This window comes from Ranitomeya imitator, chromosome 4 (genome assembly GCF_032444005.1).
Source record: "Ranitomeya imitator isolate aRanImi1 chromosome 4, aRanImi1.pri, whole genome shotgun sequence".
Lineage (NCBI taxonomy): Eukaryota > Metazoa > Chordata > Amphibia > Anura > Dendrobatidae > Ranitomeya > Ranitomeya imitator.
In genome coordinates, this window is record NC_091285.1 from 29,707,316 (window position 1) to 29,731,539 (window position 24,224).

The 24,224-nt window shown below is 44.3% G+C and overlaps 1 protein-coding gene across 1 annotated transcript; it reads right to left on the minus strand.

Annotated features, from left to right (window-relative positions):
- Positions 1–32: 32 nt before the first annotated feature.
- On the minus strand, positions 33–23,235 carry PWP1 (PWP1 homolog, endonuclein). The gene is made up of 15 exons (XM_069763446.1): positions 23,103–23,235; positions 22,956–23,014; positions 22,324–22,493; positions 21,163–21,248; positions 19,875–19,971; positions 18,317–18,427; positions 17,013–17,143; positions 16,357–16,421; positions 13,791–13,887; positions 12,631–12,692; positions 10,343–10,454; positions 9,986–10,076; positions 4,190–4,311; positions 1,144–1,249; positions 33–451 (listed from the first exon to the last, which is right to left on the minus strand). Exons 1-15 carry the CDS (start codon positions 23,166–23,168, stop codon positions 339–341), a joined length of 1,488 nt encoding a protein of 495 aa, XP_069619547.1. The 5' UTR covers positions 23,169–23,235; the 3' UTR covers positions 33–338.
- Positions 23,236–24,224: the final 989 nt, after the last annotated feature.

The window sequence follows — 24,224 nt, forward strand, 5'->3', positions numbered from 1 at the left end:
TTTGTAGCATCAACAAAGGAGTGAAAAAGACGTCACTTATATGTTGATTTTTTAACATTTTCATTTTACAGCCACACATTGCTACACCCCGCTTCAGTGTCACCCGTCAGGTCTTACGGCACGCTTAGTACGGGTACAGTCATCCTAAGTAACTCAGCCGTCCATAAATTTAAAAACAGTCACTGAGATCAAGAGTCACCAGATGGCAGGTTTTTGGTTTTTTTTTTCTTCTTCCTTATCCCAATTTGGAATATTGTCTCTAATAAAATTTACATGGCGGGAACATTAGGTTAATGATGAAGAATCCTGGTCTATGAAATCCGCAAGATGGTTGTGTTTTAAGAGTCCATTGACTCTCCGGCAGCTTTACTGTTCCCTTCTGTGCTGGATGATGTGGAGCTGGAAAGGTTGGTCACCATTAGCCGCTCTCTGCCACCGAATGCTTCTTTAACTGGAGTAAGGGGGAGGATTAAAGAAAAACGTTAATGGCGAATTCACTGAGAGAACAATCCTTAGAGGGGTATGCCCATCTTCAAGGTCCTACTCCACTATAGTAGGAATAATAATATTTTTATTAATATTTAAAAAATAATATTTTTCATAATAATATTGGCAAATATCCTAGTTGATCTGATTAGCTATGTTGCTTACCCCATTTGCAGGGCATTGCAGTAGCTAGGTATCCATGGTTACGACCACTAACAACTGTCACTAGATGAGTAGCCATAACGATAACGATGGATACCTAGGGTACTGAAATGCCTTGCACATGGGGTAAGCGACATCGCTAATCAGAAGAACTATACTACATTTCTAATTGAAGGAGCAGATGACAGCATGGGAAACACCTGTTTGGGACGTCGTACCCGAACAGTAACACGGATTTCATGGAGAAGTCAGGGGTCCGTGCCAGAACAGTACTGTTCGGCTTCACCCATCACTAGTGCAAAATATGTCAACAAAGAAGGGTGGAAGAGTTCTGCTCTGAAGGCAGCAGAATGTTAAATGCAGCTCTTTGACTACCTTACAGAATAACTCCAGATAAGGAATTCTATCTATATGTAAACTTGAGTCTACAAGATCTTTAGGCCAGACTAAAATCTGGTTCTATCGAGACCAAATATCTATGGAAAATCCACTTACCGGCTGTAATGGTGCTAATGTCCCAAATTCTCAGTCCGTCCTTATGGCCTCCAAATGCATACAAAAAGGGCAAGTCTGGGCAGCAGGCTGAGCAGAACAGTATGCCCTAAGGGGGTGAAAAAAAAAATTAAAGAAATAGAATGCTGCGGCAGCTTTATATAGGGTAACATATAGATGGGGTGTAGCCAGCTCTCATAAAAGGGGATTCCTTGCAATGAGCCGCTCCTATGTGACATCTACAGTATATATATATAGAGTTATTCATCATCTCCGTCATATAGTCACCAACGTGGATCCCAAAAATGGAATTCACACCTGGAAAATGTGTCCTCCTCTCACACTCATCCGTTTAACGCCAAAAAAAATGTCGCAAGTGTAAACAATCCGATCCTATTTAAAGGGTTATACCCGTCATTACGTATTAATATCTATCTAAAGCAGAAGTGATAACGTGGGAATTTGTAGGACTCAGACTTTTTAGACCAATACCGATCTTTAAAAAAAAAAAAAAAAAAGTTCAGACATGCCCTGTTGGAATGGAGTGCTGTTCCTCTGAACATTTGTGTTTTTTTAAATGCCTCGTAACATCAATCGAAAAGTTATCACCTATCCTATAAACAGGTCATAACTGTTAATGATGGCAATGACCCTTTAAAGGGGATGAGAACTTTCATATTTGTATAAAAAGAGATGGCAATGCAGCATGTCAGTGAAACTTATCTAACCAGATTAAAAGAAGATTTCGATATCGCCAACCTATGCTGTCTGGCTGTTCAGAGGATATTCTTATAGGCTGAATCCTACTAATCCTATACCTGCCATATTGTAATAGGGGGGAGACTCTCCGCAGAGTAACATCCTAGACGCTGTGCTCACTGTGCAGAGGGAATCATCACCTACTAATCCTATACCTGCCATATTGTAATAGAGGGAGACTCTCCGCAGAGTAACATCCTAGACGCTGTGCTCACTGTGCAGAGGGAATCATCACCTACTAATCCTATACCTGCCATATTGTAATAGGGGAGACTCTCCGCAGAGTAACATCCTAGACACTGTGCCCACTGTGCAGGGGGAATCATCACCTACTAATCCTATACCTGCCATATTGTAATAGAGGAGACTCTCCGCAGAGTAACATCCTAGACACTGTGCCCACTGTGCAGAGGGAATCACCACCTACTAATCCTATACCTGCCATATTGTAATAGGGGAGACTCTCCGCAGAGTAACATCCTAGACACTGTGCCCACTGTGCAGAGGGAATCACCACCTACTAATCCTATACCTGCCATATTGTAATAGGGGAGACTCTCCGCAGAGTAACATCCTAGACGCTGTGCTCACTGTGCAGAGGGAATCATCACCTACTAATCCTATACCTGCCATATTGTAATAGAGGAGACTCTCCGCAGAGTAACATCCTAGACACTGTGCCCACTGTGCAGAGGGAATCACCACCTACTAATCCTATACCTGCCATATTGTAATAGGGGAGACTCTCCGCAGAGTAACATCCTAGACACTGTGCCCACTGTGCAGAGGGAATCACCACCTACTAATCCTATACCTGCCATATTGTAATAGGGGAGACTCTCCGCAGAGTAACATCCTAGAGGCTGTGCTCACTGTGCAGAGGGAATCATCACCTACTAATCCTATACCTGCCATATTGTAATAGGGGAGACTCTCCGCAGAGTAACATCCTAGAGGCTGTGCTCACTGTGCAGAGGGAATCATCACCTACTAATCCTATACCTGCCATATTGTAATAGGGGAGACTCTCCGCAGAGTAACATCCTAGACACTGTGCCCACTGTGCAGAGGGAATCACCACCTACTAATCCTATACCTGCCATATTGTAATAGGGGAGACTCTCCGCAGAGTAACATCCTAGAGGCTGTGCTCACTGTGCAGAGGGAATCACCACCTACTAATCCTATACCTGCCATATTGTAATAGGGGAGACTCTCCGCAGAGTAACATCCTAGACGCTGTGCTCACTGTGCAGAGGGAATCACCACCTACTAATCCTATACCTGCCATATTGTAATAGGGGAGACTCTCCGCAGAGTAACATCCTAGACACTGTGCCCACTGTGCAGAGGGAATCATCACCTACTAATCCTATACCTGCCATATTGTAATAGGAGGAGACTCTCCGCAGAGTAACATCCTAGACGCTGTGCTCACTGTGCAGAGGGAATCACCACCTACTAATCCTATACCTGCCATATTGTAATAGGGGAGACTCTCCGCAGAGTAACATCCTAGACGCTGTGCTCACTGTGCAGAGGGAATCATCACCTACTAATCCTATACCTGCCATATTGTAATAGGGGAGACTCTCCGCAGAGTAACATCCTAGAGGCTGTGCTCACTGTGCAGAGGGAATCACCACCTACTAATCCTATACCTGCCATATTGTAATAGGGGAGACTCTCCGCAGAGTAACATCCTAGAGGCTGTGCCCACTGTGCAGAGGGAATAAGTACATATTCCCAAATGTCTGAAACTTTGGAAACTAAAGGTACCTTCACACTCAGCAATTTTGCAACAAGAACGAGAACGATCCGTGACGTTGCAGCGTCCTGGATAGCGATCTCGTTGTGTTTGACACGCAGCAGCGATCAGGATCCCGCTGTGACATCGCTGGTCGTAGCAGAAAGTCCAGAACTTTATTTGGTCGTCAGGTCGGCGTGATTCGTCATGTTTGACAGCAAAAGCAACGATGCCTGCAATGTTTTACATGGAGCGAACAACCAGCGAGAACGATAAGTGAGTCGCCGTTACGTCACTGGATCGCTCCTGCATCGTTCAGCTGTTGCCGTGTTTGACGTCTCCTAGCGACCTAAACAGCGACGCTGCAGCGATCGGCTCGTTGTCTATATCGCTGCAGCGTCGCTGAGTGTGACGGTACCTTTAAGTAAATCTGATAACGATTTCCTTGAACATAAACTTGTTTTCAGGTTTAGTAAAATGTGACAATATGAGTCATGTAGGCGAGTGATTCAGGGATGATTATTATAAAAGCGAGGTTCTTACCATTTTCATATCCCGGGAATGAACGAGACTTGGTTTGTCCATTAAAATGTCCCAGATCTTCACATGTTTATCAGCGGAGGATGTTACCAAGCAGCCTTTCACCTGACTGCTCAGCTCCAAACCTTGAAAGGAGCAAAAAAAAATAAAAAATGTGATCAAAACTTATATACTAATAAGAAGTACATGAAAATTATACTGAAGAGTGCAAGTCATTGCATGTGACTTTTCTTTATATGACTTGTGTCTTGCATTTTCACCAGTTGTCCCCTCTGCAGGTGTTGACCCCAATTCTCAGTTCTTCCTGAGCTAGTGGGTAGAGACTGATGTCTCCCTTAACCCCTTCATGACCCAGCCTATTTTGACATTAAAGACCTTGCCGTTTTTTGCAATTCTGACCAGTGTCCCTTTATGAGGTAATAACTCGGGAACGCTTCAACGGATCCTAGCGGTTCTGAGATTGTTTTTTGGGACATATTGGGCTTCATGTTAGTGGTAAATTTAGGTCAATAAATTCTGCGTTTATTTGTGATAAAAACAGAAATTTGGCGAAAATTTTGAAATTTCGCAATTTTCACATTTCGAATTTTTATTCTGTTAAACCAGAGAGATATGTGACACAAAATAGTTAATAAATAACATTTCCCACATGTTTACTTTACATCAGCAGTTTTGGAAACAAATTTTTTTTTTTGTTAGGAAGTTATAAGGGTTAAAATTTGACCAGCGATTTCTCATTTTTACAACGAAATTTACAAAACCATTTTTTTGGGGACCACCTCACATTTGAAGTCAGTTTAAGTGGTCTATATGGCTGCAAATACCCAAAAGTGACACCATTCTAAAAACTGCACCCCTCAAGGTGCTCAAAACCACATACCAGAAGTTTATTAACCCTTCAGGTGCTTCACAGCAGCAGAAGCAACATGGAAGGAAAAAATGAACATTTAACTTTTTAGTCACAAAAATTATCTTTTAGCAACAATTTTTTTATTTTCCCAATGGTAAAAGGAGAAACTGAACCATGAAAGTTGTTGTCCAATTTGTCCTGAGTACGCTGATGCCTCATATGTGGGGGTAAACCACTGTTTGGGCGCACGGCAGGGCTTGGAAGGTAAGGAGCGCCGTTTGACTTTTTGAATGAAAAATTGGCTCCACTCTTTAGCGGACACCATGTCACGTTTGGAGAGCCCCCGTGTGCCTAAAAATTGGAGCTCCCCCACAAGTGACCCCATTTTGGAAACTAGACGCCCCAAGGAACTTATCTAGATGCATAGTGAGCACTTTGAACCCGCAGGTGCTTCACAAATTGATCCATAAAAATGAAAAAGTACTTTTTTTTCACAAAAAAATTCTTTTAGCCTCAATTTTTTCATTTCACATGGGCAACAGGATAAAATGGATCCTAAAATGTGTTGGGCAATTTCTCCTGAGTACACCAATACCTCACATGTGGAGGTAAACCACTGTTTGGGCACATGGTAAGGCTCGGAAGGGAAGGAGCGCCATTTGACTTTTTGAATGAAAAATTATCTCCATTGTTAGCGGACACCATGTCGCGTTTGGAGAGCCCCTGTGTGCCTAAACATTGGCGCTCCCCCACAAGTGACCCCATTTTGGAAACTAGACCCCCCAAGGAACTTATCTAGATGCATATTGAGCACTTTAAACCCCCAGGTGCTTCACAGAAGTTTATAACGCAGAGCCATGAAAATAAAAAATAATTTTTCTTTCCTCAAAAATGATTTTTTAGCCTGGAATTTCCTATTTTGCCAAGGGTAATAGGAGAAATTGGACCCCAAATGTTGTTGTCCAGTTTTTCCTGAGTACGCCGATATCCCATATGTGGGGGTAAACCACTGTTTGGGCGCACGGCAGGGCTCGGAAGGGAAGGCACGCCATTTGGCTTTTTAAATGGAAAATTAGCTCCAATCATTAGCGGACACCATGTCACGTTTGGAGAGCCCCTGAATGCCTAAACATTGGAGATCCCCCACAAATGACCCCATTTTGGAAACTAGACCCCCAAAGGAACTAATCTAGATGTGTGGTGAGGACTTTGAACCCCCAAGTGCTTCACAGAAGTTTATAATGCAGAGCCGTGAAAATAATAAATAAGTTTTCTTTCCTCAAAAATAATTATTTAGCCCAGAATTTTTTAATTTTCCCAAGGGTAACAGGAGAAATTTGACCTCAATATTTGTTGTCCAGTTTCTCCTGAGTACGCTGATACCCCATGTGTGGGGGTAAACCACTGTTTGGGCACACGTCGGGGCTCAGAAGGGAAGTAGTGACTTTTGAAATGCAGACTTTGATGGAATGGTCTGCGGGCGTCACGTTGCGTTTGCAGAGCCCCTGGTGTGCCTAAACAGTAGAAACCCCCCACAAGTGAGATTTTAGAAACTAGACCCCCCAAGGAACTTATCTAGATATGTGGTGAGCACTTTGAACCCCCAAGTGCTTCACAGACGTTTACAACGCAGAGCCGTGAAAATAAAAAATCATTTTTCTTTCCTCAAAAATTATGTTTTAGCAAGCATTTTTTTATTTTCACAAGGGTAACAGGAGAAATTGGACCCCAATAATTGTTGCGCAGTTTGTCCTGAGTACGCTGGTACCCCATATGTGGGGGTAAACCACTGTTTGGGCACACGTCAGGGCTCGGAAGTGAGGGAGCACCATTTTACTTTTTGAATACAAGATTGGCTGGAATCAATGGTGGTGCCATGTTGCGTTTGGAGACCCCTGATGTGCCTAAACAGTGGTAACCCCTCAATTCTAACTCCAACACTAACCCCAACACACCCCTAACCCTAATCCCAACTGTAGCCATAACCCTAATCACAACCCTAACCCCAACACACCCGTAACCCCAACACACCCCCAACCCTAATCCCAACTGTAGCTATAACCCTAACCACAACCCTAATTCCAACCCAACCCTAAGGCTATATGCCCACGTTGCGGATTCGTGTGAGATTTTTCAGCATCATTTTTGAAAAATCCGCGGGTAAAAGGCACTGCGTTTTACCGCGGATTTCCAGTGTTTTTTGTGCGGATTTCACCTGCGGATTCCTATTGAGGAACAGGTGTAAAACGCTGCGGAATCCGCACAAAGAATTGACATGCTGCGGAAAATACAACGCAGCGTTTCCGCACAGTATTTTCCGCACCATGGGCACAGCGGATTTGGTTTTCCATAGGTTTACATGGTACTGTACACCTGATGGAACACTGCTGCGAATCCGCAGCGGCCAATCCGCACGGTGTGCACATGGCCTAATTCTAAAGGTATGTGCACACGCTGCGGAAAACGCTGCGGATCCGCAGCAGTTTCCCATGAGTTTACAGTTCAATGTAAACCTATGGGAAACAAAAATCGCTGTACACATGCTGCGGAAAAACTGCACGGAAACGCAGCGGTTTACATTCCACAGCATGTCACTTCTTTGTGCGGATTCCGCAGCGGTTTTACAACTGCTCCAATAGAAAATCGCAGTTGTAAAACCGCAGTGAAATGCGCAGAAAAAACATGGTAAATCCACCATAAATCTGCAGCGGAAAAATCCGCAGAGGACCAGAATACGTGTGCACATACCGAAACCCTAACCCAACATTAGTGGAAAAAAAAAAATAAATTCTTTATTTTTTTATTGTCCCTACCTATGGGGGTGACAAAGGGGGGGGGGGTCATTTTTTTTTTTTTTTTTGATCACTGTGATAGAATATATCTCAGTGATCAAAATGCACTTTGGAACGAATCTGCCGGCAGGATCGGTAAGTATGATGGGGTGGGGAGGGGAGCACGGAGGGAGGGGGAACAGAGCATGGGGAGGGTGGATCGGAGCGCGGGGGGGGGGGGGGGTGTAACGGAGCACGGAGGGGGTGGATCGGAGTGCAGGGGGGTTGGATTGGAGCACGGGGGGGAGCGGACAAGAGCACGGGGGGAGGGGAGCCGGAGCAGTGTACCGGACAGATCGGAGGGCTGGGGGGGGGGGGGGGGCGATCGGTGGGGTGGGGTGGGGGCACATTAGTGTTTCCAGCCATGGCCGATGATATTGCAGCATCGACCATGGCTGGATTGTAATATTTCACCAGTTTTAATAGGTGAAATATTACAAATCGCTCTGATTGGCAGTTTCACTTTCAACAGCCAATCAGAGCGATCGTAGCCACGGGGGGGGGGGGGGGGGGGGGGTGAAGCCACCCCCCCTGGGCTGTACTACCACTCCCCCTGTCCCTGCAGATTGGGTGAAATTGGAGTTAACCCTTTCACCCGATCTGCAGGGACGCGATCTTTCCATGACGCCACATAGGTGTCATGGGTCGGATTGGCACCGACTTTCATGACGCCTACGTGGCGTCATGGATCGGGAAGGGGTTAAACAGCAAAGACATGAAGAGTTCCTGCTCTCATCAGCACCTTTGTGTGTTTCAACCTTCCTTTCACTCTACACCTCCCTCCTTCGCTCTCTGTAAACTTTAATAAGAAGCTGTAATCTGATCCCTCAGTGAGCTACTAGTCCATATTGATGTATTTCAGGGGGATTAAGGCGTTAGAGGCCAGTGGCTTATAAGAGACTTTGCAATATATTTCTACCTCTTTCCCCCCCCCCCCCTCTCCATTTTTTATTTTGCTTGTACTACAACCAAGTTTTGCAAAGTTTGTCGAAACGACGAATGCCCTTTTCTCAAGTTTTTTTTTTTCTACTCAACAGCGCCACTTCATGGGCTGTAGATAGTATTGCAACTTAGCCGAATGTCACAAAGCTGCAATACCAGATACAGCCCATAAACTGAAGTGGCGCAACTGAGAGGGGGAGAAGAAAAAAAAAATGGAGTGTCCAAAAAATTAATCGGAAAAGTTAATTACCCAAACGTGAAATTTCATCAGCTCCAAATTCTATGTCCGGTGGATTTTTAGGGATTACTTAATTGATGGCAAACAAAACAGGTCCCCTTTTAAAGTAACTGCCGGCTTCAAGCTTATTGCTAGCACATTTCTGGCAGATTACATCTGCTACACTAGCAAACGTTAAATCTGAAGAGAGACCTTTACGCGACGCCAGAAATTGAAGCAATTGTAACGGAATCTTTATATACCGCAACACTGTGCACAGAGCAAACACATCAATAACTTCCTCCCTACAACAACGGACTAAATAAGACGCAGATCATCATCATCGGTGGAGGCAGAGACAAATAACGGAGCAAGTTCTAGACTGAAAAATGCTCCGCGCGGCTGCAGGTTGTGCCTGGTTTGGCGGCACAGCCTCGTTCTCTTCTGTGAGGATGAGCTGTACTACCATACGTAACCCAAGTACAGGGGTGGCGCTTTTTACGAGGTAGGCATGTTTTTTTTTTTGGGGGGGGGGGGAACAGTTACAAGACAGGATGTCCAAAGAGATGGGCGGTTTAGACTATGCAAATGGACATTTAAAGGGGTATTCCCACCCGCGCAGAGTGAATAGGTGATAATTGGTAGATTTGCAGAAGTTTATGGCAGCCGAGCGCACCGTCATCCCTGGAGAGCGCACCGTCATCACTCTCAGACTATGAATGGAGCGGCAGGACACACGCACATCGGGCAGCACCATTCAACTCCTCTTGGAAGAAATCATGCAGCCAGAAGAGAACGGGTGACCCAAGTCCCCCATTCTGGAGATTGGTGAAGGGCTTAAAAGTCAGACCCCTTGTGAGCAAAGTGACGGGATAGACTTTGACGGGACCCCCCCCCCCCCCCATCAAGGAATTACAGCCAGTGTTCATTGTTATCTTCTGATAGTCGGAGATACATACCAGATACTTCCCCATCGTGAGCCTTCAGTGTGAACAGAGGCTTGTCCGAGCGGGCATCTAAGCAGTACACAAAGCCGTCCTCTGTGCTGGCCTGGAGCAGATACAGGGGAGAGGACACAGCGGTGAACATTAGAGCAATGATTTCTGGTCTATCTATAGTCTGGGTGTTGTAGTCCACCCATTCCAGCCATCATTATATGGAGCGGGCTCAGGAGCTGAGCCTGCCCAATGAAGTGCGGGTGCCAGCCGTGTTACACAGCCAGCGCCTGATAAGAACGGATGCAAGTTAACTTCTTTAATGACACTGTCGTGCGTGATGGCGGAATTAAAAGGTTTCAACCTCAGAACTTAACTCACCAAAAAGTTTCTAGGTGAAAAATGGTTCCACGTGACTCTCTCGACTTCTCCGCTAAACCTCCAAGTTCTGTGGTTTTCCTGTGGACTCCTGCAGTCGTACAATATGACAGACCTGAAGAAGAACACCATGAAAAAAATTAATTCAGTGAGCTTTAAAAAAAAAAAAAAGATATATATATATATATATATATATATATATATATAGATATATAGGTATATCTCATGATCAGACCGTGTGTGCTGCAAGCAAATTCCCTGCAGTGCCCCCACTGGATAAAAGTAGTATTACATGATGGATTTTTTTTTTTTTTTTTGGAGGGGGCGCTAGCTTTTGGCCAGTACAGTGGAATCAGGAGCGGGGCGAGCAGATATTTCTCATACACGACCATGAGATCATTTCACCCCATCCGAGAATATGAACCAAAAAAAAAAAGCCTTAGATGAAAAGAAAACTCATCCTAGAACTGCGAATCCTCAAAGATTTCCGCTTCATCGTCAAGTGCGTCTGAGCAGCGGGCATCAAAAGAGGATTCGACTATGGGAGCGTATGCACGACGCATTTCAGACGCGCGTCGGGGGAGCGTGATTTATTACACAGCTCATCAAAAAAAGTAATAAAATTCATGTCCCACCGCGGACTCAGCCGCATTAGATAAATGTTCTAAAAACAACAGCACATGCCCATCTGCTGCAGAGCTAGCCGGCGTCCCCGATGTGCGGCCGCTCACATCATCCATGCACTCTGTGACAAAAAGTCAGACGGATTCAAGGTTCGCTCAGTGCGACAGATGGCCTCCATTATTTCTTTTTTTTTTTTTTACGGTTGATGGCGATTTTGCCTTTGGTTATCATTGACAAGATTGCTGCTATGAAGCTACAAGTATTACAGATCATAACAGAAAATAACCTATACCAAAAAGACCAGAAATAGCATTTAAAGGAGATGCATCGCCAGGTCAAAAGTGGCCAGTTTCTGCTATTATTTAATTCCCGCTGATCCTTTGAGTATTCCGCTTTTTTCTTTTTTAAATTACGCCATACGGTTCCGGAGATACGAGCCATTTTATTTAGTGTTAACGTTTACGGTCTTAAAGAGGGTGTGGCTCACGGGATTCTATGGGGGCGTGTCTTTGGGCTGCTCTGCATAGTTACCCAATAAGCCACACCCCTTGATAAAAGACTATAAAAAGCAGCACTAAATAAACAAGCCCTTATCTCTGGAACCGTATGGTAGATTTAAAAAAAGAAAAAAGTGTAATATTCAGGGGAGGAAAGGGAATAAGATAAGATTAAAAACTGGCCACTTTCCAGCTAGTGACAGGTCCTCCTTAAAGGTGGTTCTCTGCTTTGATGATCCCTTTATTTGGCAAAATTATCCCCCAATGATAAGTTGATCACATTTTAACAATGCTTGGCCCACCAGTGATCAGCAGTAATCTCGTTTAATGTGCTATAGCGCCACCATAGGGAAAAAATGGCATTACAACACAGCTTCTATTGAACCCAATGGGCTGTCGCAACGTACGAACGTGCCTCATCTTCCATTGCGAGAGACGCTCTGTGTATCCCGTTCTCAGACCTTCCTCTTAACTCCGAAGTTCATAAAAATAGAATAATTCATTAAAAGGGATTGTCTCGTTTAAAGAAACTTAAAATTGCTTCTAAAAAAAAAAAAAAAAAATCAACTTTTCAATAGACCTCAAAACAAAGGGAATTTTAATTCTATAGCATACAGCTCATCGTCTAGGTTACCGACCACCTTTGCTGTTTTAGCAGAAGTGGCCGATATCCTAAGCACAAGCTGTACAGCTGGCAAGTGCTGCTCTAAAGACATCAGTACTGATCTGGGTGTGCTAATCAGGAGCCTGGGAAAGCTGGGTGACCACCCGAGTCGGAGCCGTAATGATGCATACGTCACCCAGTAAATTAGAACGTGCTTGCTGCACTATATATTAAAGCTCACAGGTTATAAAATCGGAGCAGGTTCGCATTTACGGGCACAAAGCGAACTGCAAAACAAGACATCACCCCCGTTATAAAACCGCCAATGCTGGCACATACAGGGGGATCGGAAATTTCCCAAATGGTGGATTATAAATCAGAACGGGCCTGTCATGAAGCAATTATGATCCCGTTAGGGAACGCAGTAATATATTCTTATGACGAGCTACCAGGCGGAGACGCTCTCACATAAACCTCTGGTAACACTAATGGGAAATGTAGAATGACGCCATTCCGTGCACTGCGCGCTGGTGTTTCATTACTTGCTATTCAGAAATGGGCTTTACTTGTCAAATGATCCCGATATAAGCATCTGTGGCTCGAAGGGGTGGAACTGTACCGTCTGGACCTGGAAGAAGATGATGGGGGGGGGGGAAAAAAAAACAAAAAACGGTCGTAAGAAGAAGCATTGGCTGCACAGTTATGTTCTATAAATAAATAATAATAAAAAAGAATAATAATAAAATCATCCCCCTTTTGACCCAATGAAAATAAAACAATTAAAAAAAAAACAAAAAAAAAAAAAACACATTTGGTATGGAAGTAAGATACAAAAATAAATTAATCCGATCGGTAAACAGTATAATGGGAGCGATGGTCACGTCGTCATAATTATGGGATTTTTTTTGCGGCACTACCATTCCAATAAAAGGCGGTCAGATTACAAAAAAAATAGAAATGCTACAGGGTCTCACAAAATGGCGACTAAAGTAAAAAAAAAAAAAAAAAAAAAATTTATATATATATATATATATATATATATATATATATATATATATATATATATATATATATATATATATATATATATATATATATATATATATATATATTATAAATAATAGAAATTATATATATATATATTTTTTTTTTTAGATAAAATAAAAAATACCCTATACATGTTTGGTATCTTAGTACTTGTACTGACCTGGGGAATCACACTGGGAGGCTAGTTTCATAATAATAATAATAATAATAATTTATTAATAATATAGTGAACATGGTAAATAAAAAAATAAAATAAAAAAAAAAACACCAATGTGGAATTGCACTTTTTTTTGGCAATCTCACCACACTTGGAATTTTTTTTTCTCCTGTTTTACAGTCCGCTATATGGTAAAATGAATGATGTCAATCAAAAATACAACTTATCCCACATAAAACAAGCCCTCATATGGCCATAATGATGGAAAAATAAAAAAGTGATGGTTGTTGGAATAAAAGGAGGCTAGGTGATCATTTATGCAACGCTGAAACGCCCCATTGACAAGGAAAAGGGTAACACCAAATGGTCACTTTATTCCAACACTTCCAGGAGGAACGACAGAGGAACGGCACAAGTCACAGCTCTGCGGAAGATGCAGGATCATTATACCTACAGGAAACGCATGCATTGCTGGAGAGAGCAGCCTTCGTATTATTAGCCTTGCTGGGGAGTGCGCCTTACCTTGTCTGTGTGCATGGTGAGGCTGGCGGCAGGTTTACCCACGGACATGTCCCAAAGCAGCACAGTGTTATCGGCTGAGGCACTGGCCAAAACATTTCTGTCGGGAAAATGAAAAAGTAAGTTATCGTTAGAGGAGTTGTTGGGAAAAAGAAACAAAACAAACAAAACCATGACCGCTCTTTTCCCCAAAACAGCGCCACACCGGTTCACAGCTGGCGTCAGGTATTGCAGTTCACCTCCATTGAAGTAAATGGCTGCAATTCCACACACAACCTATGGTGTGGTGCTTTTTCTTGGAAGAAAAGAATGCATAACCACTTTAAAATAACAAAATCGCAGATCCATCGTCATTGTGCTCTGCTGCAAACGGGCAACGACAGGAAAAACTCGATAAGAAACTGAGCGGCAAAAGAGGGGCAGGAGGATGGGAGACTAGGCCAACTAATAGAAAGAAGTTCAGCGTCAAAGGGAATAGGCTTTAAAGAACTTTTACACAGCATGAATACGTGATTAAATAGATATCTTAGGCCTGATGAGGCTAGTGTACTTCCACTGAAAATAATGGAGTCAGAATGGCAGTAAAATCCAGATATATAGATAAACAATTTTAGAATCCGCTAGACAGGGTTTTATCCCATGAGATCCATTGTATTCAGTCTCTGTCCACTCATCCTGAGTGACAGCTGCAGCTTGTACCGAGCATAAGCAGAGAGGAGGAGCACTGAGGAGCAGGCAATTAAGCTAGGCTGGATGAGATGCAGGAAGGAAGAGGGACGCTGAGGAGCGGTCATTAAGGATAGGTGGGTTGAAAAGCAGCAGGGAGGAGGGATGCTGAGGAGCAGTCATTAAGGATAGGTGGGTTGAAAAGCAGCAGGGAGGAGGGATGCTGAGGAGCAGTCATTAAGGATAGGTGGGTTGAAAAGCAGCAGGGAGGAGGGACGCTGAGGAGTGGTTATTAAGGATAGGTGGGTTGAAAAGCAGGAGCAGAGAAGGATGCTGAGGAGCAGTCATTAAGGATAGGTGGGTTGAAAAGCAGCAGGGAGGAGGGACGCTGAGGAGTGGTTATTAAGGATAGGTGGGTTGTAAAGCAGCAGGGAGGATGGACGCTGAGGAGTGGTTATTAAGGATAGGTGGGTTGTAAAGCAGCAGGGAGGAGGGACGCTGAGGAGCAGTCATTAAGGATAGGTGGGTTGAAAAGAAGCAGGGAGGAAGGACGCTGAGGAGCGGTCATTAAGGATAGGTGGGTTGAAAAGCAGCAGGGAGGAAGGACGCTGAGGAGCAGTCATTAAGGATAGATGGGTTGAAAAGAAGCAGGGAGGAAGGACGCTGAGGAGCGGTCATTAAGGATAGGTGGGTTGTAAAGCAGCAGGGAAGAGGGATGCTGAGGAGCAGTCATTAAGGATAGGTGGGTTGAAAAGCAGCAGGGAAGAGGGACGCTGAGGAGCGGTCATTAATGATAGGTGGATGGAGAAGGAGAAACTTTCATACAACCATTACACGTTAAGGATTTTCATGATATATACACCAGTTTCCTCCGGTCAAAAAAAAAAAAAAATTTCATAGCATATGCAGCTTGAATTATAAAATCTAATGACGCGCTCAGTCCCATCCCAAGCTTCTCAACAGAATGGATGTTCAATAAGAAAATCACACCACCAGGGGGCACAAAGTGTTTTTTTTTTATACATCCAATCAAAAAAGTGCTGTTTTTCCAATTAAGGGAGCTCTCTATCAGATCTAGATCGTCCATCCTAATTCATAAGCAATTCCCAATCATGAGTAGATATTCTGAAAATCTTTAGGGTTAAGCAGACATCGGCTGGGTCTAATTTACTAAATGCAGAGTCATATTTAGGATGACGCAAGACAAAAAAAAACACTAATTAAATATTTCCAGAAATGTCTGATGCTCCAAAATATATACAGATTTGTGAGCAATGGATCCTAACAAAAAAAAAAAAAAAAACACCTGCAATTCCGAGCAGCCTGCTACAGAAACATAAGGGTGTGTGTCCACGTTCAGGATTGCATCAGGATTTGGTCAGGATTTTTCATCAGTGTTTGTAGCCAAAACCAGGAGTGGGTGATAAATACAGAAGTGGTGCATATGTTTCTATTATACTTTTCCTCTAATTGTTCCACTCCTGGCTTTGGCTCCCAAATACTGATGAAAAATCCTGACCAAATCCTGATGCAATCCTGAACGTGGACACATACCCTTAGGGGTCGTATATAAAGGAACTCGTAGAATCTAAGGGCCCATACATACAAAGCAAAGGGCCCCTCTGTGTTAGAATGTTTTGGTTGTTGCTTTTAAACAATATCGTTGAAGAAAAAATAAAACAAAAATTGGCTCAAGTTTTCAGAAATTGCCTTCATGGTAATTAGCATGATACATCCAACGTGCCACGATCAGGAAAATTAGACTGATTGAGGAGAAGATCTACGATTTGTGGCCGAAAGATCAGATGTGCAACTATATGCAGGGCAGTCGCTTATGAGGCAATTCCAAACATCTCGTGAACCCGGTCGTATCCCGCTCCGCAGACGGCCAGACGTTACTCACCGGATTTGTTTATTCCATGAAAGATCCAGGACGGCGTCCGCATGCCCTTCCTGAGAAGTAGCGCCCTGGTACAGAGAACATGGCTTTAAGATGAGCCCTCACATCACACACCAAGCCCCCCATTAGAACAGTGCTGCTCCGTCTAGTAAATTCTGTGCCCCCCCAGTCATCAGAGACAACCCCTACTAGGCACAGCAGTCCCCTTCAGCATTATATTTGAATTGGGGTCTGAGCGCTTTTTTGGGGTCCCGAGCGCTCACTCCACTTGGGTGCCCAAGCCGGGATCTGAGCGCGCACCCCAACCCAATGGGCACCCAGAGCGCGCGCAACCCCACCCTTGGGCGCTTAAACCGGGGTCCCGCGCACAAATAATAAAGTTCAGAAAGCGACTTCCGCACAGTTTGTATTCAGGTCAGACCCTCACGACTGAGGCCCCCCAGCAAAACACCGTTATATCCCCCCCATGAGCACCGCCAGCCGAAAACCATAAATTACCCGGCCAGGACGTTTGCCTCCAGTCTGTTTCCCATCACCTGCAGTCACCACATTGCTATTTAATGGCAATTCTACTTCCCACTTCCATTAAGCGGAAAAAAATATTAAACTGGTCCTAGCTGGGTTATATACTGGGAGCGGCCGACACCGCGCACAATTACCTTCTTTCCTTTCTTTTTCTTCTTTTTCATTTGTTTGCTTCCCAGGGAGAATACGGGCTCCAAGCAGTCAACCAGGTCCAGGTCCCAGACGTCAATGACGGGCGTCATGTTACCCACAGCTACGTAATTTCCTGGTGGAAGGCAAGTGAACAGATCAAGACGACACCGGAAATCGCCAGCCGCCAAATTTAGAGGATTGGAGAATTAAAAAAAATAAAATAAAAATATACATAATATACACACACATATATATATATGTGCAAAAAAATAAAATTGCACGTGTACATATATGAAGACACAAAAGAGAATAGTAAAACCAAAAACACTCAGTTTGAAAAAATGTTGCAGTAATCCGCAAGTGCTAGTAAAAGATGTAAAAAACAGGGTATTTGGTTGATACGTTTTTTGCAAAAAATGTATACTAAGCTGCTCTACCAATCTTCACGGTATACCCATATCAGAGCAGTCCTAACTAATGTATGCAATCCCTATCTGATGTATACATATATGTAGGGAAAAAGAAAAAAAATATACATATATATATACATACATACATACATACACACACTGTTTTGTTTATTTTGCACATACGCCCCCCCAAAAAATAAAATAAACATTCATAAAGGGTTAAATTTACTTTTCTGCAGCTCTATGACATACTACCTTCCCCTAATAGACCGCAGCACATCACATCTGTGATATTTTCATTAGCCGTCCCCCTAAAACTCTATTATATCTGGAAAGACTTGATGTCGTTAAGTAGCGGCAGCGCGGCGCCCCCCGGAGACCTTATTATAACTGCGCCGTGAGATCGATCAATAAATCACCCCGCAGGACGGCACGAAACAAAGGGCCAAACCCCATTCAATAATGGCCTTACGCACCAGAAGGGAGAAATAAAAGTTTTACGGCCAATAACGGACGCCGACCATCGCGTCTCGGTCGGGGGCTTATTATACACGGGCTGCGATTATGTATTATACAGATTGACGACTGTTACAAAAGGAACACATTTCGCTCTACCTGGTCATAGTGCGCCGAGTGACAATCCATATGGTCGATGTTCGCTTGCCATTAGGCTTTCTCAGCCCCCCCATCCTGAGCGTTTCCCAAAGTGACGACGTTTCGTATTTTCAGTGCATAAGACTTAGAATATTGCAGCAGGTCGCACGTGCGACCAGCAGCGCCACTCAACTACTTGAGGAGCTGTGGCCATTTTGACCATCGGTATGGCGGCACAAGGACTCTCACCGATGTCAGTCTTGCAGTACAGCATGGGATGATGTAGTGAAGCCACAACTTACCCGTCGACTCTTCCGGACTTGGGTCAAAGTTCAGCCACTCGGTGCAGAGAGGATACGCCGGTAGAAGGATGTCATGGTGCACATAGAAGGAATCCTCCTCGTTGTTATACACTGCGGGGATCACAAAGACAGGGAAGGATATACCGTATAAAGTCTGCTAACCCATCATCAACACGTATGGCGTTCACATGAATGAGGCCACAGACAACCTCTGACCGCGATGACGTCAGCACGTAGAGCAAGGCTGGCGATTGGCATTTTTTTTTTTTTTTTTCAGAAAAAGACAGAAAATCCCTTTTAACCCCTTTCTGCCATCGGACGGAATAGTACGTCTGATGGCAGAACACTCGCTTTGATGTGGGCTCCGGCGCTGAGCCTGCATCAAAGCTGGGACATGTCAGCTGTTTTGTACAGCTAACATGTGCCAGCAATAGGCGTGGGCAGAATCGCGATCCACCCGCCGCTATTAACTAGTTAAGTGCCGCTTTCAAACGCTGACAGCGGCATTTAACAAGCGCTTCCAGCCATCAGGCCAGAAATGCGCGCACCCCGTCACATGATCGGGGGTCGGCGGTGCGTTGGCATAACAACCAGAGGTCTCCTGAAGATTTCTATGGTTGTTGATGCCGGATAGCCACAGGGTGGCGTTCACAGGAAGGCGGCTGTAATTCTACTACATAGAGGCGATCTGAGCAACGCTCCTATGTGGCAGACCCAATCAGGGTATGCCAGCTTCTAGCCTCCCATGGAGGCTATTGAAGCATGGCAAAAAGTTTAAAAAAAAAAATGTTTTAAAAAATATGAAATAAAAATATAAAAGTTCAAATCACCCCCCTTTCGCCCCATTCAAAATAGAAAAAAAAATTAAAAAAAATCAAAACACATTTGGTATAGCCGCCTTCAAAAAAATTGCCCGATCAATAAAAAAAAAAATTACTTTTTTTGGTCGCCGCAACATTACATTAAAATGCAATAACGGGCGATCAAAAGAACGTATTTGCACAAATGTGGTGTCATTAAAAACGTCAGCTCGGCGCACAAAAAATAAGCCCTCAACCGACCCCAGATCACAAAAAATGGAGACACTACAGTTATCGGAAAATGGAGCAAATTATTTTTTTTAGCAAAGTTTGGAATTTTGTTTTTCACCACATACATAAAAAAAATAACCTAGTCATGTTTGGTGCCTATGAACTCGTAATGACCTGGAGAATCAAAATGGCAGGTTAGTTTTAGCATATAGTGACCCTAGCAAAAAAGCCAAACAAAAAAAAAACAGTGTGGGATTGCACTTTTTTTTTTGCAATTTCACCGCACTTGGAATTTTTTTTCACATTTTCTAGTGCACGTCATGATAAAATCAATGGTGTAATTCAAAAGTACAACTCGTCCCGCAAAAAATCAGCCCTCGCATGGCCATATTTACGATAAAAATAAAAATAAGTTATGGCTCTGTGAAGGTGGGGAGCGAAAAAAGAGAATGCAAAAAGGAAAAAAGCTCCAGGGGTTAAGGGGTCAAAATACCCAATAAGTAAACGAGACGTGATCACACGCTCACCGTGGATTTCAAGATTGCAGTGATCTTTCTCCGCCCTTCCACACACCAGAAGGTTATCGGTGGACTTGATAACGAAGTCCTCGGTCTCATACTGCTCCTAGGAGAAAATAAAGAGGCGGCTGTTAGATTATCACTAGATTTTGGTGACCCGCTAACCCAGCGGTATCCAACCTTCACGTCATTGGCGGACACTGTGCCAAAAATCACACTATTTAACTGCCACAGTCAGAGACTGAGGGCAGCATTTATGGAGCGATACAGCAGTGATCCGAGCTGGCTCTGACTGCTGCTCTTAGAGGCAGGTGCTGGCTGTATAACACAGCTGGTGCCTGCTGTATATGGTGGGCCCTGATCCCACCCCGCCACTGGCGTAGCAGTGTGAGAAATTCCTCTTTTCATGGGGGATTGTACTGCTAAACCCCCACAAATCAGGAGAACGCGGGAGCCTCGCACACACTACTTTCAAAGTCCAAGAGACTGAGATATTAGAGTACGGCGCTCTATCTCCTTCAATTCTATAACATCTGAATGAAGGAGCATCGCATGCCATTCAGAGGACACAGATCCCCCCCCATTCTGATGATTGTGGGGTCCCAGAAATCAGTCACTTGTCATCTACACCACCAGGAGATAAGTCGTGATTCTGGAAACATCCCTTTAAAAGCAATTCACAATACAATTTTCCTATTGGAATTCACTGCTTTTAGAGGGAAACTATCATGCAGGGGCAGAGACCCCGATTCCAGCGATGTGTCACTTACTTTACTGGGTTCAGCAGTTGCGATATCTGCAGCAGAAAAAAAAAAAACTGTGACTATCAGGATCCTGAGCCCTTTGAATGCTGAGCTGTGTTTCCCCGCCCTCACCACTAATTGGCTGCTTTCTGTTTATACGGTAATGGGCGGGGTTACACAGAGGAGGACTAGGAGGCACAAGACACCTAGTCCTGTAGTGATAATCTCCTGCTGAGAAAACATAGATTTTAATGAAACAGCGACACAGCCAGGTAAGTGATACATCACAGGAATCAGGGTCTCTGCCTCAACATTATGCTGCTCTCAGATTACATAGCACAAACCTGTTTCCCTTTAAAAAACAGAAACTACTGGAAAACAAGATCGAGTTAAAAAGTGGCAGCAACCAAAGCTGAACTAAATCGCTCAGATGTGAAAATAGTGTAAATGAGCCCTTATTCTGATAATGAGCAGGATATGGGGGAATTACTATACATGCAGCTGCCTCTCATCCAATCAGAAGCACGACCTGCGGATGGAGGAAATCTACTTACTGTATTTTTTAAAGTGACGTAAGCGTCAGTCTCGTTGCTGGAGTAAACTGCGAGGCCGGCGAGGCTGTCTCCGAGGTTTGTCACATCTAAAGCAAAAAAAAAAAAAAAAATGGAGGACATTTTGGAATGGAGGAACATAGAAGAAAAACCCTTCCAGAATCAGTGGAGGTACTCAACTTAAAGGGGTTGTCCGGCCGCAGGCTACACTCGGTGACTGCAAACTTGTGAATTCTCACATCTCGCACCGTGAAGATTCTGGAGTGCCGGCGACGGCTTGTGAATTGCATACATGCGCTCACATACCGACTAGATGTGCACGGTCTCACTCAAGGCCGGACACGTCTAGTTGGAATGTGGTCGGAAGCATTAAAACCCGTATACTTATGTGAACACAGCCCTCGCGGGCAGGGTCCTCTCTCCTCCTGTACCAGTTGTGACTTGTATTGTTCAAGATTATTGTACTTGTTTTTATTATGTATACCCCTCCTCACATGTAAAGCGCCATGGGATAAATGGCGCTATAATAATAATAATAATAATAATAATAATAATTACACGACCACACGTTCCGCTTCGCATCACATGCACTGCTTGCTATGATTCAGAAGTCTGCAGTCACATATAGTGACAGCAGACTTGTAACCTACGACCAGACAACCCCTTTAAGCTAAAAAAAAAAAAAAAAAAAAAAAATTCAGTGAAAGAGATTGGCCAGCCCCTTTTTAAATGGAGTAGTCCCCCTTGTAAAAATAAAAATAACAGATACTCAACACGGGCGCCACTCCAGCCCTGGGGTTCACATACCATGGTGATCAGTGTAATAAGAGGTACCGCACCTCCGATTTTATTGGACCATGTACGTACTTCCAATTTTATTTAATTTTTTTTCTTTTAACAAGGGAGAGTACTTCATTTAAAAGGGATTGTTTAGGTAGCGGCCAACCCCTTTAACTTAGTATTTAGGAAGTATATAAACCATCAGAATGGCTTCCACATAACTACAGGGGGACATATCTGGCCACACAAGGCTTCCCCCAGAAAAATCATCCATGTCCCATGAGTGTCGACAGCCATATTTGCCCCCACCTGAGCGGCACAGTCTTAGGTTCAGAAGCCGGAAGGGGAAAAAAAAATAAACTTGATGATGGTGAGACCCCATACCAGTTTTTCCTTCTTCGTCATAATTGTCCAAGTCGTATTCTGCAAGTTCGTCGTCGTTCAGCTTCGCAATGTTTTCCTCCCGATCCTCAGCCGACGGAGCGGCGTCTTCCTCCTCTTTCTCCATCCCGTCATCTCCATCCGCCGCAGCTTCATCTTCATCAAGTTCTTCCCTGCGGAGTCAAGAAAATACTCAGGAAATTTAAAAAAAAAAAAAGTGAAAAATAAAGCAACAGATAAAGAGGTCGCCCACTACTGTAACATCGATAGTCTGATCAGTGGGGGTCCGACACCTGGCGCCCCCCATCACTGATGTCAGCGTCTGGAACTGCACACCTCCGTCAACTGTGCTCAAATCAATAGGGGGCGGATGTGCAGTACCGGCCGCAGCCACTGTTCTGATGATGGCGCTATCCTGTCCGTAATGGAGCGGTTCTGGCCGCTGCCGACACCAAGAACAGCTCATTGGCGGGGGTTATGGATGTCGGACCCCCACCGATCACATATCGATGATCTATCCTAAGGATAATGTTAGAAGTAGTGGGCGCCCCCTTTAAGGATCACAGGAAGGGGTTAAAGGGCACATATATACTGCCATATGCGGCGCCTCCTCACTCCTGGACCGTGCTACTTACTGCAGCTGCTCTTTCGCTTCAGTTATCAGCTTGTTTAACTCTTCCTGGCTCAGCTGAACCTAAAGGGGTAAAAAGCGACCAGAGGTCTGAAATCTACAGCTGCATGAAACGGCACAGACTCAGCGTCGTCGTCCTCCTCTTCCTCACCTTGTCAGGGACCTCTTTAGCGACCCCTCGCTGAACCCACGCCACGCAGGTGATCTGACAACTCATAGCGCACACGGGAGCGAGAACAACAACACAAAACCGACCCACTTCCGGTCAATGGCTGCCTCCTTTCGGCACACGTGGGTTCTTGCGTGACTACTTCCTGTCACGTGATACCTGCTAGGAAAAAATGTTTTTTTAGCGCCATCTTTAGTATGGGAAAGCCCGCGCTAAAGTATCCGGTCACATGACGTCACTTGTACGCGTGAGGAAGTAATAGACGCCATATTTAGTGTGGGAAACCGCGCACTACAGGAGTCGCCAATGCTTTTAGCCAATCAGGAGCATTTTTTTTCCAAGAGACACGCCCCTTGAATACTTCTAGAATTGAGTAATAGGTTATGGCGCCATTTTCTGACAGAAATATTGGTGTAAAGGTTTATCACTTAAATGAGGAAGTGTTTAAAAATAAATCTCCACTACAAGCACATGCAGTTGACTAAAATATGGGGGGCTATTTTCAGAGCCAATATTACAACTTTAAGATTTGGAGCTCCCTACCATCACCACCCCTGTGAGTGAAGTGAACTGACCTTCATCGCCATAGAGTTCTATGACTGTTTAGCTCAGTCCATGTGAATCCTGGGGGGAGTTGTAAGATATGCAGTGGTGGTGTTTTGGCAGTTTCTGCAGGGTCTCCATTGAGACCGCACACGTTAGGGCATGTTCACACTAGGCGGTTTTTTCAGCAGCAAAACCTGCTCTGTTCGCTGCAAAACAGGTTTTGCTTACTTTTTTTTTTTTTGCCATGTTAGGCTACGTTCACATTTGCGTTCTGCATCGGGCGCAGCCGCAGCGACGCATGCGTCATGCACCCCTATATTTAACATGGGGGAGCATGGACATGCGTTGCATTGCGTTTTGTGACGCATGCTTCTTTTTTGGCGCACGCGTCAGAGCGCAGAGGACGCAGCAAGTTGCTTTTTTTTTTGCGTCCAAAATCATGACAAAAAATGGACGCATGCGTCACAAAACAATGCGTTTTGGTTTGCGTTGTGTCGCCGACGCAGCACCGCACAATGCAAATGTGAACGTAGCCTTACATGTGTCCCTAGTGCTTGC

What these genes read in the sequence shown, in the direction of transcription:
- PWP1 (XM_069763446.1), bottom strand. Translation starts at nt 23,168, where the DNA reads ATGAGTTGTCAGATCACCTGCGTGGCGTGGGTTCAGCGAGGGGTCGCT. An exon ending in ACGTCACTTTAAAAAATACA is followed by an intron (nt 19,972 to 21,162) that starts GTAAGTAGATTT and finishes ATTTTCTCCTAG; the next exon opens with GAGCAGTATGAGACCGAGGA. An exon ending in AAGTCCGGAAGAGTCGACGG is followed by an intron (nt 17,144 to 18,316) that starts GTAAGTTGTGGC and finishes GCCTTCCACCAG; the next exon opens with GAAATTACGTAGCTGTGGGT.